This window comes from Sus scrofa, chromosome 4, assembly GCF_054392235.1.
Source record: "Sus scrofa isolate SSC_HxYL_T2T_F1_AM1 chromosome 4, Sscrofa_HxYL_maternal_Yorkshire_Landrace_v2.0, whole genome shotgun sequence".
Taxonomy (NCBI): domain Eukaryota; kingdom Metazoa; phylum Chordata; class Mammalia; order Artiodactyla; family Suidae; genus Sus; species Sus scrofa.
The window spans coordinates 46085272-46098268 of NC_139386.1; the positions used below are offsets into that span (position 1 = coordinate 46085272).

The window sequence follows — 12997 nt, forward strand, 5'->3', positions numbered from 1 at the left end:
ACAGCTGTAGCTGCTGCCCTAGTCACAGCCACAGCAACATGGGAACATGGGATCCAAGCTGTGTCTGTGACCTACACCACAGCTCACAGCAATGCTGGATCCTTAACCCACTGAGCGAGGCCAGGGACTGAACCCACATCCTAATGGAAACTAGTCGGGATCATTAACTGCTGAGCCATGATGCAAACTCCTGCAGTACACTTTTGATATCAGTCTTGGCAATATTTTCCCCACTGCCTCCTCAGCAAGGGAAACAAAAGCAAAAATAAACAAATAAGACCGCACCAAACTAACAAACTTTTGCACAGTGAAGGAAAATATCAACAAAATGAAAATGAAGCCTATTGAATTAGAGAAGATATTTGCAAGTGATATATATGATAAGGGGTTAATATCCAAAATATACAGAGAACTCATACAACTCCTCAACATCAGAAAAAGAAATGTTAAAAATGGGTGGAGGGGAGTTCCCGTCGTGGTGCAGTGGAAACGAATCCAACTAGGAACCATAAGGTTGTGGGTTCGATCCCTGGCCTCGCTCAGTGGGTTAAGTTCTTGAGGCTTTCTGAGGTTATGTGATACAAATTGTATTTCATCTTGGCTCTTATACTACATGCTTACATTTTAGCTTTCTCAGATCTCCTAAATCAGAGCTTTATCTCCTAATTCTGAGCTTTATCCTATTGATTCTTTCATCTGTCTTATCATTGTGGATTTGGGACTCCTTTTTTCTAGATGCTTTAAATGCCATTTTTGAGAGGTTTAGGGAGGGACCAAAATAAATAATCTATGTTTACTCTCCAATCTTTAACTAGATGTCCTTCTAGATTTCCCTTAATTACAAGAAAGTCAACTTTCTAGCAACTTTGGTGGTAAGGAGGAGATGATTAGAGCATTCCTTCTTTATGTTAAAGCTAAAGAAATTGATGTCTGAGCTTTTACAATCAGTTTGTGAAATTAAAGCTTTTCCTTACTTCTATAACAGACAACCATCAAAAGAAGAAAAATAACTTCTAAGCCCAGAAGTTGTCTTTCTGGATAAAGAACAACTTTGGAAAATAGAACAAAATTGCAGATTTTGCTATAAAAAAGAAATTCACATAATTAAATTGTATTCCCAGAAATCTAGTTTGTGAGAAAGAAAGGTTTATGTAAGAGGACAGGTGTCCTCTAGACAGAAACTTCAGTATAACCTAATGATTGTTCTTGTCTTTGGCTATTAGGTACTTTCAAAGACACAGAATTAAGTGGCTCCCATTAAACCAGTTTGCCAAAGCAGATACAATGAGTGTTACATAATGCCATCTGAAAATATCACCTCTGTGGTATTCCAGCTGTATGCATCTTTTCTCTCTGAAACTGCTATTTTCACATGAATAGACACAGACATTTTGCTCATCACAGCACGTCTAACTCATTACTGCAGGATGAATGATACTATGTGATTACTCCCTGGGGTTGATAGCAGAATAGATGGCTTCTCAATTTTTTTCTTTATTTCAACAAGTCATTGTAACTCGAAGCTTCACAAATATTAATCCCCAGAGTAATATTGATGCTGAAGGGGAAGCAAATTATCATAACCCTGAAATTTTTAAAGATATCTGTGGGTTGCAACTTTTGACTGCACAGAGCCTCATGAAATCTTCTTTTATGATATAAAAAAACAATGCAGGAGTTGTCTCACAGTGCAGTAGATTAAGGGTCCAGTGTTGTCAATTTAGCGGTTTGGGTCACTGCTGTTGCATAGGTTCGATTCCTGGCCCTGGAAATTTCATGTACTTTACGTTGGGCCAAAAGAAGAAAAAAAAAAAAACTAATGCATTTTTTAGGGGGGATATACCTATTTGACCTCTCCTCTCTGAGCTTGTTCTCCTCTCCCTCAAATTTACTACATACTACTGTGAGACTAATTTCTCTTAAACCTCGTCTTTATTATATTTCTCCTTTATTTATAACCTATGACAATCTCTGATCATATGGAGTCTAAACACATTTGTCTAGCTTTAAAGACCTATCTTAACCCTGTCTCTCTATGTCCCAGGTCTTCATCTGATGATCCTCTATATAGCTTCCTGTACCTGGAATCCCCCCTCATTTATTCAGTGTCATATATTTAACACATAGTTGTGCCAGGTATAGGGAAGCAAGGCAAAGCCCCTGCCATCCAGAAACTCAAAGTCTAATTGGAAAGGTAAGTGAGAGACTGAGATTGGAAGTAGATATAAGTAGAGGGTACTAAAGAGAGTACATGGTGGTAGAGTGGGAGGTATAACATTCTGTCTTGGGAGCAGTGAAAGCTTCTTAAAGAAAGTGTTGCCCAAGCAGTGACCAAAAAATCTAGGAGGGGTTAGTCAGATGAGAGACATGGGTCTTAAGTAGTGGATGAGGATACTCATCCCTTCAGGAAGATATCACTGTCACTAAATGCACCCAAAATATCCAAGTCAAGTTTTGTCTCCTCATGAGGCTTCTTCACTGATCTCTTGTTTGATATCACAGGAAAAAGGGCAGCCATAATTCCTCTCTGTCTTTTCTCCAATGAGGAGCTCTCTGGGGCTCTTTACTTTGGTGTCTGGTGGCTAGCTGACTGGAAGATGGAGCCTTGGGAGCCAAATAATCTTGGGCTCAATTCACATGCTTCAGTCAGAGTAACCAAAACTTCACATCAGATATTATGGGCACAAATCCATAGTGGAACCTTGTTTTCTGTTTGACTATTCATGTAGTTCCCCCCCTCCCCCGGAAATCTCCCTGGGGAGAATATTATGGATTTGGGGTAGGATTTGGGCATTCTGGGTGCCTTAGTCAAATGCTATACAATAGCACTCCCCTAAACTGACATCAGATCCACAATATTTCCTATTCTCCCAAGCTGTTTTTGAGCTAGAAACCTAGAAATAAAAGATTCATTAATTCTCTAGTGTCTTCTACTTTCCTTAAACTCTGAATTATCATGCTTTTTCTCATTAACCCCAGCTGCTATGCAGCTGTTGTCAGGGGTCACAGGAGTTCAAGATCAGCCTGTGGCCTAACACAAAGAACAGTTGTTCATTATACATTCACTCTATGGTGGTGAGTGTAGAATGCAAGTCTGTAGGAGGTGACTGTGGAAAAAAACCTAAAGTGCAGGTAAAGAAGCCTTTTTCAAGCCTCTTCTCGGGTGGCAAAGGATTGATTCTAAAAAAGGGAGAATCCATTTTATGTGAAGAAAATCTGAAGAAAAGGCAATAAATCAGGTCTCACTTTCTCAAGAGGAAAATGAAATCAGTTTCACTGTGCTTTAAGACATTCCGTCATCCTCTGTTCAAACCTGAGGAGATGGGTTGTTGCTTTTCTAAAGCTAATTGCTACACTTTGCTATCTGATATGGAATCACCCAATATAATGAAAATACTAAATTTATATTGCTAAAATGCTGCAGAGAACCATCGAGGAATGCACGTCCATGTTCATCAGCTGCACAGGCTCATTAGATCTGAAATTACAGGCTTTTTTTGTTAGAATTAGATGATGCTCACTCATTTTTACATTGTAAACATAAGGTTGAAAATACCACTGTTTTTCTGAGATGTCCTAATAATTATGTATCCATTAATTTGTTTAGAAAAATTGGCCCTACAGAGTAGTCTGTTATTAGCCTCCTTAAAAAAATGTACTGTGTGGTTCTCCCTAAAATTCAGAAATTAAATAAGCCATATCCATAGGTCTAAAGTAGCACATGCAAAAATATCTTGCATAACCATGGGTTTTGCCAAGTGCTTCTCTAGCTTGCAAGGTAAAAAATGATAACTTAAAGTACCAGCTGTTGGTGGGAATTATTTTGATGTCTGCTTTACAGACATTTCTAATCCAAGGTTCTCTTTAGCATTAGTGCCATCATTTACATAACTATTATATTATCACCACTTATCTTCTCAGTGATATCAATTGGTGGTATTGAATTTTGAAACTTTTTCCCATTATTCAATTTTCTCTATTTCCTTAAATAATTAGGCTTGTTGAATTCTTAGGTATCCTGCTATATCTAGGTTCACTGAGCCTGTAAGACTTTTTTCCTATCATTTCCATATTTTCAAATATGCCCATTAACAAGATTAGCTCAAATGTCATCAAGAACCTCCATGAAACTTGTCTTTTGTCCCTTGGCAATTTCCCATTCTCTCTGGTATTTACCCTTTTGTACATTGCATTATAGTTTCAGTGTTCACATTTTATTTATCTTAATAGACTTTAACCTCCTTAGGAACTGGGACTATGTAAAATATACCTTTACATTATCACAGTGGCTTGTAAAGTCTTCTCCATCTAATAAATTCTCAATTAAAATGTGTTGAATACATGATAGTAGAAGAAAAATGAGAATGGTCTTTTTAAGAGCAAATATAAGGCTAACATACAATGGAGGTCCCTGCCATTCTGTTTAAATCTATTCATTCTCATTTTTAATTTTCTCTAGTTTAACTAGGATGCCTTTCATCTGGTCTTCCATAAATATGGAGTCACTAAAGAGATATCATATGAAATCATCTAACTTGCCTTTCTTGACGGGTTTGCTCCTCAGTAGTTTCCATGGCACATTCGAGAGAATTCTGGAGAGACTGCAGCTGATTCAAGGTCTCTTTCAATAAAAATCGAGTTACAAATTGTTCCAAATTGGAGGCCTCTTGATAGTCCTAAATAGGACAAAACAAATGCTATTAGAAGTATGGTAGGAAAAAATAACCAGGAATGTTTTATTCTCATGATCCCATCAATCTCATATTAATCCTTGAGAAAAAGAGACAAAAAGGAGAGAAGACATGTTGGGCCCTGGAGGCTGGAGCAGAGTTCTATCTACCCACCATAAGTTAAGTAAGAGAGCTGCAGAAATGACTAGAATGTCTCATCTCCATTGCACAGGATTAGAAAAAAAGGACAAAACCTAGTTGAATTATGCAATAGACAACTACAGAAAAGAAAAAAAAAATATCTGGAGAAAGGTTGGAATGTGACTAACTCTGGGCTTGTTTTCTATTACCAACTAAATGCAGTCACATGTCAGCAATTGTCTTAATTCCCTCTTGATGTATTATATGCCTGATCTGAAGCCAAAGGAAATCATGTGTAGTTATCTCAAATTTCAGAAAATGTTAAACTTGGAATATTTACACAGTTTGTTAAATCTGATTATGAATTTTACCTGAATCTCATCTGGATCTAACATCTAGATTGAAGAAAGAGAATAAAACCATATTGTTGTGGAATGAAACATGTAGGAATCACTTTTTTTTAGGTCATGGGACAGCCAGCTAAATCTGATTTTCTATATTCTCAGGAGGGAACAATAGTTTGTTCAGCCAAAGAAAGGACTTATTTGGCTCTATCTCTAAACAAAATGATTATTTCATGGTTGAAAATACAAAACTGAAAGAAGTAATGGTGACAAGATAATGCCAGGAAATACAGTGTGCTGAGAAATCTTGGGGTATGGCTGTAAACCCAAGCAAACAAGATTTAGTTAATTAACCTTTCTAGGTCTCAGCTTTCTCACTTAAAAATCAGACCAAGTACTCTGGCATACATCTGAACTCAAAAATATTCTGAGCTTCTATCAACTCTAAATTAGGAAATATTGAACTTCTGGCCTCCTGGTATAAGTTATTTTAGAATTTTATTCTGTTAGCAGAACAACCTAGTGTCATAGAAAACTTAACTTCTTTCCTAACTTGAAATAACAAAAGGTTTCAATCATCAGTCTCTCTTTAAGTTCATTTTTGTTTTTTTATTTTTGTGGATGAACAATACAGAAAATTTTCTTATCGCCCTATCTTATTTAAAAATTAAAATTTTTTATGTCTTTAAATTCCACCGAACAAATTAACCCTAAAACAAGACATTCCTTACTATAATCAGAATTTTGTGTGTTAATTCAATGTAAAAATATACAAAATATTTAATTTGAACATATAGCTTGTCATTTAGCAGCAATAAAATCTTCAAAAAATTAGTTCTTAGTGTGTTTTATAAAACTGAGTAAAGCTTTCCTTTGAGATGAAAAGAAAATGTGATGATAGAATAAAACAGTTGTGCTTGATGGATGTCCCATAGTTATAACATTTTTCTAAAGCACATTAAAAAGATAAAATGTATTAAAATGATGAGATGCAATTGTGTAGTCAGAGATCACGCCAACTGTATTTGTACTTCAGTATATACTACACTAATCTAAAGCAAATGATAAAGGTTTATACCTATTTATTGACAGCATATAAAAGTAAAGGGGTATGCATTTTTTTTTAGCTGTGCAGCATTGCATTGGCCTCAACCTTTTCTCATTTAAATGTTAGCTATTTGTCATGTTAAAATTATCTATAGAAAGGAGATTTTTACTTTTGAGTTATCCAGTTTAAATGCTCTGGTCACTGTGATTAGATTTTAGCTTCTTGGACACAAAGGTCATGCCTTATGCTTTTGTATGCCTCATGGTACCCAGAGCAGATACTCATTCAATACTTGAATGTTTGCAGATAAACTCCTAATTCTGAGAATCGATTGTGTTCACTATTATGGTCTTAATTGTTACATTTCTCTATTTCTTAAAAATTTTTTCTTAAAAATTTAAGAAAATTTTAAGAATTAATTAAGAATTGTTGTGCCAAGACTTGCATCTCACCTTGAGAATTTACTATCATCACTACTGACTCTCCAGATAACATTAAGAGATGGCACAACACAAATGGTACATTTGAAAGAAATGTTGATGCCTTGACATTGAGAGGAGTAGTAGGTGGGTTTGAGGATTTAAATGATTAAGTTTTTTGAGTCAATTATGAAAATCTGCTGTTATGTTCTGACCTTGATTGGCAAAGAGAAAAAAAAAATGCTTGTTTTCTATCTTTCCTATTTATCCTTCCAAACCCAGTTCATGTGTGGCTTTTCCTCCCTTTGAATAAGCATTTCTCTTCATAGGATTAGGAACAGGCCCTTTCCCTTCTGTGTGTTCTTGTAACAACTCTTCCCTACCTAGGATATAAATTTATCATTTTATACTATAGTATGTTGTTTGCTTGTCTATTTCTGCCATCCTGGGTCAGCTCCTTAAACGGTATGGAATATGTCTTAATCATTTCTGCCTCCAGAATGTCCAAAACAAAACCTGGCTCACAGCCTCTGATCCATAAATGCTTAAAAACTATATGAGGAACAAGGAACCACTTGGGGGTTCAGGAGATGGAGGTAGTATCTGAGCTCTGGGAACTGCTCTTGCATCTCTCCAGTCACTGGCTGCCTTCCCCTGCATCTAGCCCTTGCTGGTGGTAGACACTGCTGTTCAGCTTGTTTAGTCATATGAGCTCTACAATAAAAGGAAACACAGCTTTATTTTATAACAGAGTGTTTGTCCTCATTTCATTTTCTGTACCATTGTTGGTCTTCTTCCCTAGCCTTATTCTGGATCCCAAGGTTTAGGACTGCAGTCCCAGGTGGTATGGATCCAATCTTCCTTCCCTTCTCTCAGATGTGCAGTGGATGTTCATTGAGATGACAGTGGCAAAAGAAGCAGATGGAGAATTAAATAGATAATAAGCTGGAAAATGTCAAAGCCTGGTCCTTTTTATTCTCAACAAATGTGTTGGTAGTAAAGGTACAAAAAGGGATCTTTGCATGCTGAACTCCCACAATATTCTATGGTGGCTTAAGTACATATTCCTTTGGGCACAACCTGGAACCTGAGAAATTGGTAGAAAGAACTTCTACTGGTCTAACAAAGCAGTAAAGAAAATGTACAGATGATACCTGATATCCAGTCCTTCATGTCTATAACAAAGGATGTGGGCAAATGAAGGCTAACTGTATGTTTTTCAGGTCCCAATAATGTTCATTCAATTCATTGATAACTGTTCAATTAATAATAAAGAGGAAATTGTTAATAAAGCAGCCTTAATATTTCCATTTGTACCTTGGAAAGCCAGAATGTATTTCAATCCACATATATCCTTTGTGTGGAGCTGGAACAGGGCGAGGAGTCATTCAGGTAAAATTCTTAGCATTAGCAGCACAGTGCTTTGAAAATCAGGCTTCTGAGACTGTGCATTTTAACTGTCAGACAGCAAGCCCTTGCCCATCTGGTATGATGGAGGTTTGGAAATCTTAGCTATTAACCTACTATGAATCATCTCTGTTAATTATAAAAATCAGAGCATAGTCTTTCCGGTTTGTGTTTGCCCTATTTGAAAATTAATCAAGTCAGTGACATTCAGTCTCAGTGTCATCTTGTTTACGAGATCAGATACAATCACATTTTGCAGGGGGTACTGCTTCTGAATGCCTTTTGATCTAAGCCCTGTAGCATTCCCTGTTGTGTGAGACATCTGGGCCAGCTTCTATAATAGGAAAAAATTCACTTTCACAAAAATAAGGTTTTTTTTTTCCCTCTTTTTCTACTTTTCCCCAAATTGTAACTTTTAAAATATGAACTGGCTTATCCTCTTATCTATGTCCTATTTCTTTAAATATTCTTAGACTTTCATTTTAAATGACACTTTTCAAACTAGGGGAACACATATCAAGTTTTGGCCTTACTAAAATAAAAAATAAGAAAATAGTCCTTAATTAAGTGTCTTAAAGCTGGACTGTGGCTAATTCCAGATAGGTCTTTGAAAATCTGAGATGACAGAACAAGAAATTAAAATATTTTCAAACTGTAGATTCCCAAGTATTAAGGGAATTGTAGTTTTTAAGGTCAGTGATAGAGAAAACTAGCTCTAATCTGTTATAAAGGGCTCATCCTAGAGATGTCAAGGATTTACTCCATGTAGATTTCTTACTTCCGGCTTCTTCTATTGCTCTGTCTAATACCAGCATACCCTAACAAGAACATACGGTTCCTTAAATGTCTTTGCTTAAAGAGTAATCTCAGAGTAATCTCAAATTAATCCTCTTTGAACAAGTAGAATTTCAGGAAAATTTACATGGGTATTTCCTTAATAGCATCAATCTCATAAACTTGTAAGGATTAAATGAAAAGTACATGGCATGTAAAGCACACCATATGATGTCCAGCTTGTAGTTTTTGATAAGTAAGTATTCACTATTGTTATAAATCCATTAGTGGAAGAATATTACAAAATGTAATAGATAGATCATTGGCCTAAAATTCACAAGACCTGGGTTTAAATGTTGTGATAATGGTTCACTTCATAATTTTTGATAGGGTAAATATATGGTCCCTGTTTGGAATGTAGCAGCTTTCCACAAATATTAATTTTTCTGAGTTCTTTCTACCTATATTTAGTGCTGCACATCTGCTACCCTGATTGTTCGAAAATGTATACTTTTTACATGCACATTTGTTACCATATTGGAACTATGACTCATGAAATTTGATATCTGAGGATTTGCAATGTAGAGTTCAAATGCAAAATTAATTTGAAAGTGTTTCCATTCTTGAATTTTTTCTCATCAAGAGTAATACATGAGATCTAGTTTACAGATCTAAACACTTCTTGCATCATCTCTTTTATCTACTCTGAATTCGATCAACTGTATCTTCTTCTAGACCATTTCACTTTCCAGAATCTCTCAGTCTTTAATGTTATTTTACTCCTGTTTTCTCTTCCAGATTTGTATTTGTACACTGGCTAAGATTTCTTTCCTTCTCCTTAAGTCATTATGAGTGTGGCTCTATTAATATGTTCATCCCTTATTCTGAATCACAGAAACACAGAAACCAGAAAAATAATAACAGAAGGAACTAGGGAAGATATGCATATCAGTGGCATTGTTTTTGAAACTCCAAAAACTTTCACCTAAAAACAGGTAGTGCAAATAGATTAAACACAATAACAACAAGACCCCAAAGGTACCAAATACAACTAAACTAGGTTTTAAGGGTGTCAACAGGAACTGGAAGTGATAAGTGGCTAAGGACAAAATCTCTGATGGCCACAAGATCTGCATTGCATGGTGTCACTGGGTGTGTAGGAAGAAACAGAGAGAGTAATGGGATCTGTGAAAGCCCTGAAGATAAGAGAACTCCAAAACAGCCAACAAATATTCATAAGAAAATATAATTGGTTGACTTGAGAACAGCTAAATCTGGGAAGAGTTTTATTCAAAAGTAGGTGAGCATAAAAATCTTAGTAAAGCCTAAAAAGGCTGGAACAATGAGGTCCTGTGAACTTTTGGAATCAATTAGCCAGGATGTTATGCTAGGAGGGTCCCACACTGAAAAGAAACTGCAGGGACTCAAATCAAAACTTAGCAGGGTTATAGAGATCAAGAAGATTCAGATAACAGTCAGGGAGAGCAACAGAGCCAGAAATCTCAGAAGAGCCACTATATATTTTTAATACTACAAGACAACCAAGAAGGAGCTCTGTGAAGTCAGAAGAACTATTTTGAACAGATCCTTCTTTGAAAAACTCAAGAAAATCATGTTAAAAATAGGCAACAGAAAATTATTAAGGTGAAGTTCTATATAATGGTTATTATTAAAAAGGGAAATAAAGAGTAAAATAATGTTCCTGCAGACAATGGGTGTGCACAGAAAGATAAGCCCACAAAACAGATCAAAACTATAACCAAGTATTTAAAAATGAGCTAAAAGACATTAACAAAAAATTGAAGAAAACAAAAATAAGGAAAAGAAAGAAAAAGGATTTGAGAGGTGTCGGGAGATGTTTCTACAATCTTTTCTTAGCCTCTCTGCTTCTATTTTCTATGCTGAAAACTCCATCTTGTCCTGCTCAAACTTTACCCTATATTCCTGCTTGAAAAACAGTTGCTGTCCTGGTAAATAACTTAAGCTTAAGAACAAAGACCAAAAGGCATAAGTTATTCATGTGGTCAGCTGAATGAGAACATAATGTGTTGGTCTAGGCATGCCTGACCTGTGCAGATAGGCATGTTGTTTTGCACAGCATGATATGTCCTGTTAAGATAAGAGGAAGATGAGCCTCATGGCCCCAAGGGGTTTATGAGGGGTTGTTAGCAGGATATGCATTAGCAAGGAGATTAAGGTGCAAACCTAGGCACTCCGGGTTGCCACAGTTAGGTATGACCTCTGCAGAAGCACAATGGTGGTTTTCTAGATGCTATGCATAGACAGCTGATGCCAGGCTTCCTCAGTGCTAATGACTGTTAAATGCGTAAAGGTCAGAGTAAAGGCTTAACCAGCTATGTGAGTTTTAAAAAAATAAAAAAACTATATTCTACACCTACAGTCCCCTCCTCACTTGACATAATCCCAAAGAGCACAATAAAAGCAGTGTGTTTTCTTGAGGCCATGCTCTTGGTCCGTGAGACCTTGAGTCCCCAGTTCCCAACTTTGATTAACATAAATGTCTCTATGTTTTGTTTTATGTTAACCATTTCTTAAGTTTCACAGCACCCGTTCTCAGCCTTCATCTGCTGAGTTGGTCCTGGCAGAGAGGAAGTGAAAAATATTGCAGATAAGCAAAAAAAGACCTACCATACTTATAATAGAGTTCCTTTAAGAATAAATCCAGAAATCAACAAAGGAACAGAACAAATCCTAGAATCTAACATTCAAGAATGCTTTTCTGAAATAACAATATTTAAAATTAGGTACTGAAAGCATACTGCATGTGTAAGAGTAACAAGTAAGCACAAACAGATTAAGACACATTTTAGTAAAATTACTAGACTTTAAAAGACAAAGTCTTTGTGCAGTTACACATAAAGATCAAAACACTCCTAGAGTTTTTTAAAAATTATATTATTTTGATACATTCCAAAATCAACACTTTTTTACTAGAAAAAGTAGAGAAATATATTTAATATATACAAAGTAAAGAAATGGAGCCAAAAATTTTATATCAGGAAACATTGACTTCTAACTGTAAAGAGAACTGAAAAAAAATTTTTTTTTTTTGGTCTTTTTGCCATTTCTTTGGGCCGCTCCCACGTCATATGGAGGTTCCCAGGCTAGGGGTTGAATCGGAGCTGTAGCCACTGGCCTACGCCAGAGCCACAGCAACGCGGGATCCGAGCCGCATCTGCAACCTACACCACAGCTCATGGCAACGCCGGATCCTTAACCCACTGAGCAAGGGCAGGGACCGAACCCGCAACCTCTTGGTTCCTAGTCGGATTCGTTAACCACTGCGCCACGATGGGAACTCCTGAAAAATTATTAACATGCAAAAACTCAGATTAAAATGTTCCCAAGAGCTCCTCCCAAGTAACCTACTAGAGAATGAGCTTCATATATCTAAAATAACTAGAGTGTTCAACATAAAAAATAATGATGTAGGACAAGCAGTAGCAGACTTTTTTAAAACAGAGAATTATATAGTAAATATTTTAGACTCTGTTAACCAAGACACCACAAATATCACTGTATCATGAAATCATCAGCAGATAATTCTTAAAAGAATGATTCTAGCTGTGTTCAGAGAGCATATAACACACGTGTTTGGCAGAATCTGGCCAATGGCTAAAGTTTTATAACCCCTAATACAGGCATTGACTATCAAAGGCTGCCAACATCAAAAGAGACATCTAGAAAGTACGTGCTTTGTGATGTTGCCAAATAAGACTCTGGATTCATCAGACTATTTGAGGTAAAAACAAAGTTCAGAAGAACATGATAAATTGTGCCGTGAGAGGCAGCAGTGAAGTCTAGATGGTGAGAGTTGTGGGAATAGACAGATATGGCCTGTAAAATTCAAGATTCTTTGGCACGCAGTAGAAACACTCCCAAATTAGTAACTTTTATCACCTCTCATATACTGGCTTCTCAACTGCTGTTTTGCATTTTTCTGGGGTGTAACAGAGAACCAAATGTTATATTTTTCAGTGTAAAGAGCAAAGAGCTATATTTATGAATAAATTTGGCTCAATATATGTTTGTTGATATGGATAATGAAATATAACCAAAATTTCTTCTCCCCAAATATGCTTTTTTCCACCTTTTAGCCCACACATTTTTTTCTTTGAAGACAATTTTTAAGTACATGAAATACCTCAAGAGTAACAGTCATTTATAATTTGT

General features: G+C 36.2%; 1 protein-coding gene across 1 annotated transcript in view; it reads right to left on the reverse strand.

Annotated features, from left to right (window-relative positions):
* NECAB1 (N-terminal EF-hand calcium binding protein 1) overlaps positions 1 to 12997 on the reverse strand; it is a 258235-nt gene that overhangs the window by 70090 nt on the left and 175148 nt on the right. Inside the window, exon 6 of the mRNA XM_021089131.2 lies at positions 4540 to 4676. Within this exon, the coding sequence (XP_020944790.1) occupies positions 4540 to 4676 (137 nt within the window). The remainder of the gene's footprint in view (positions 1 to 4539; positions 4677 to 12997) is intronic.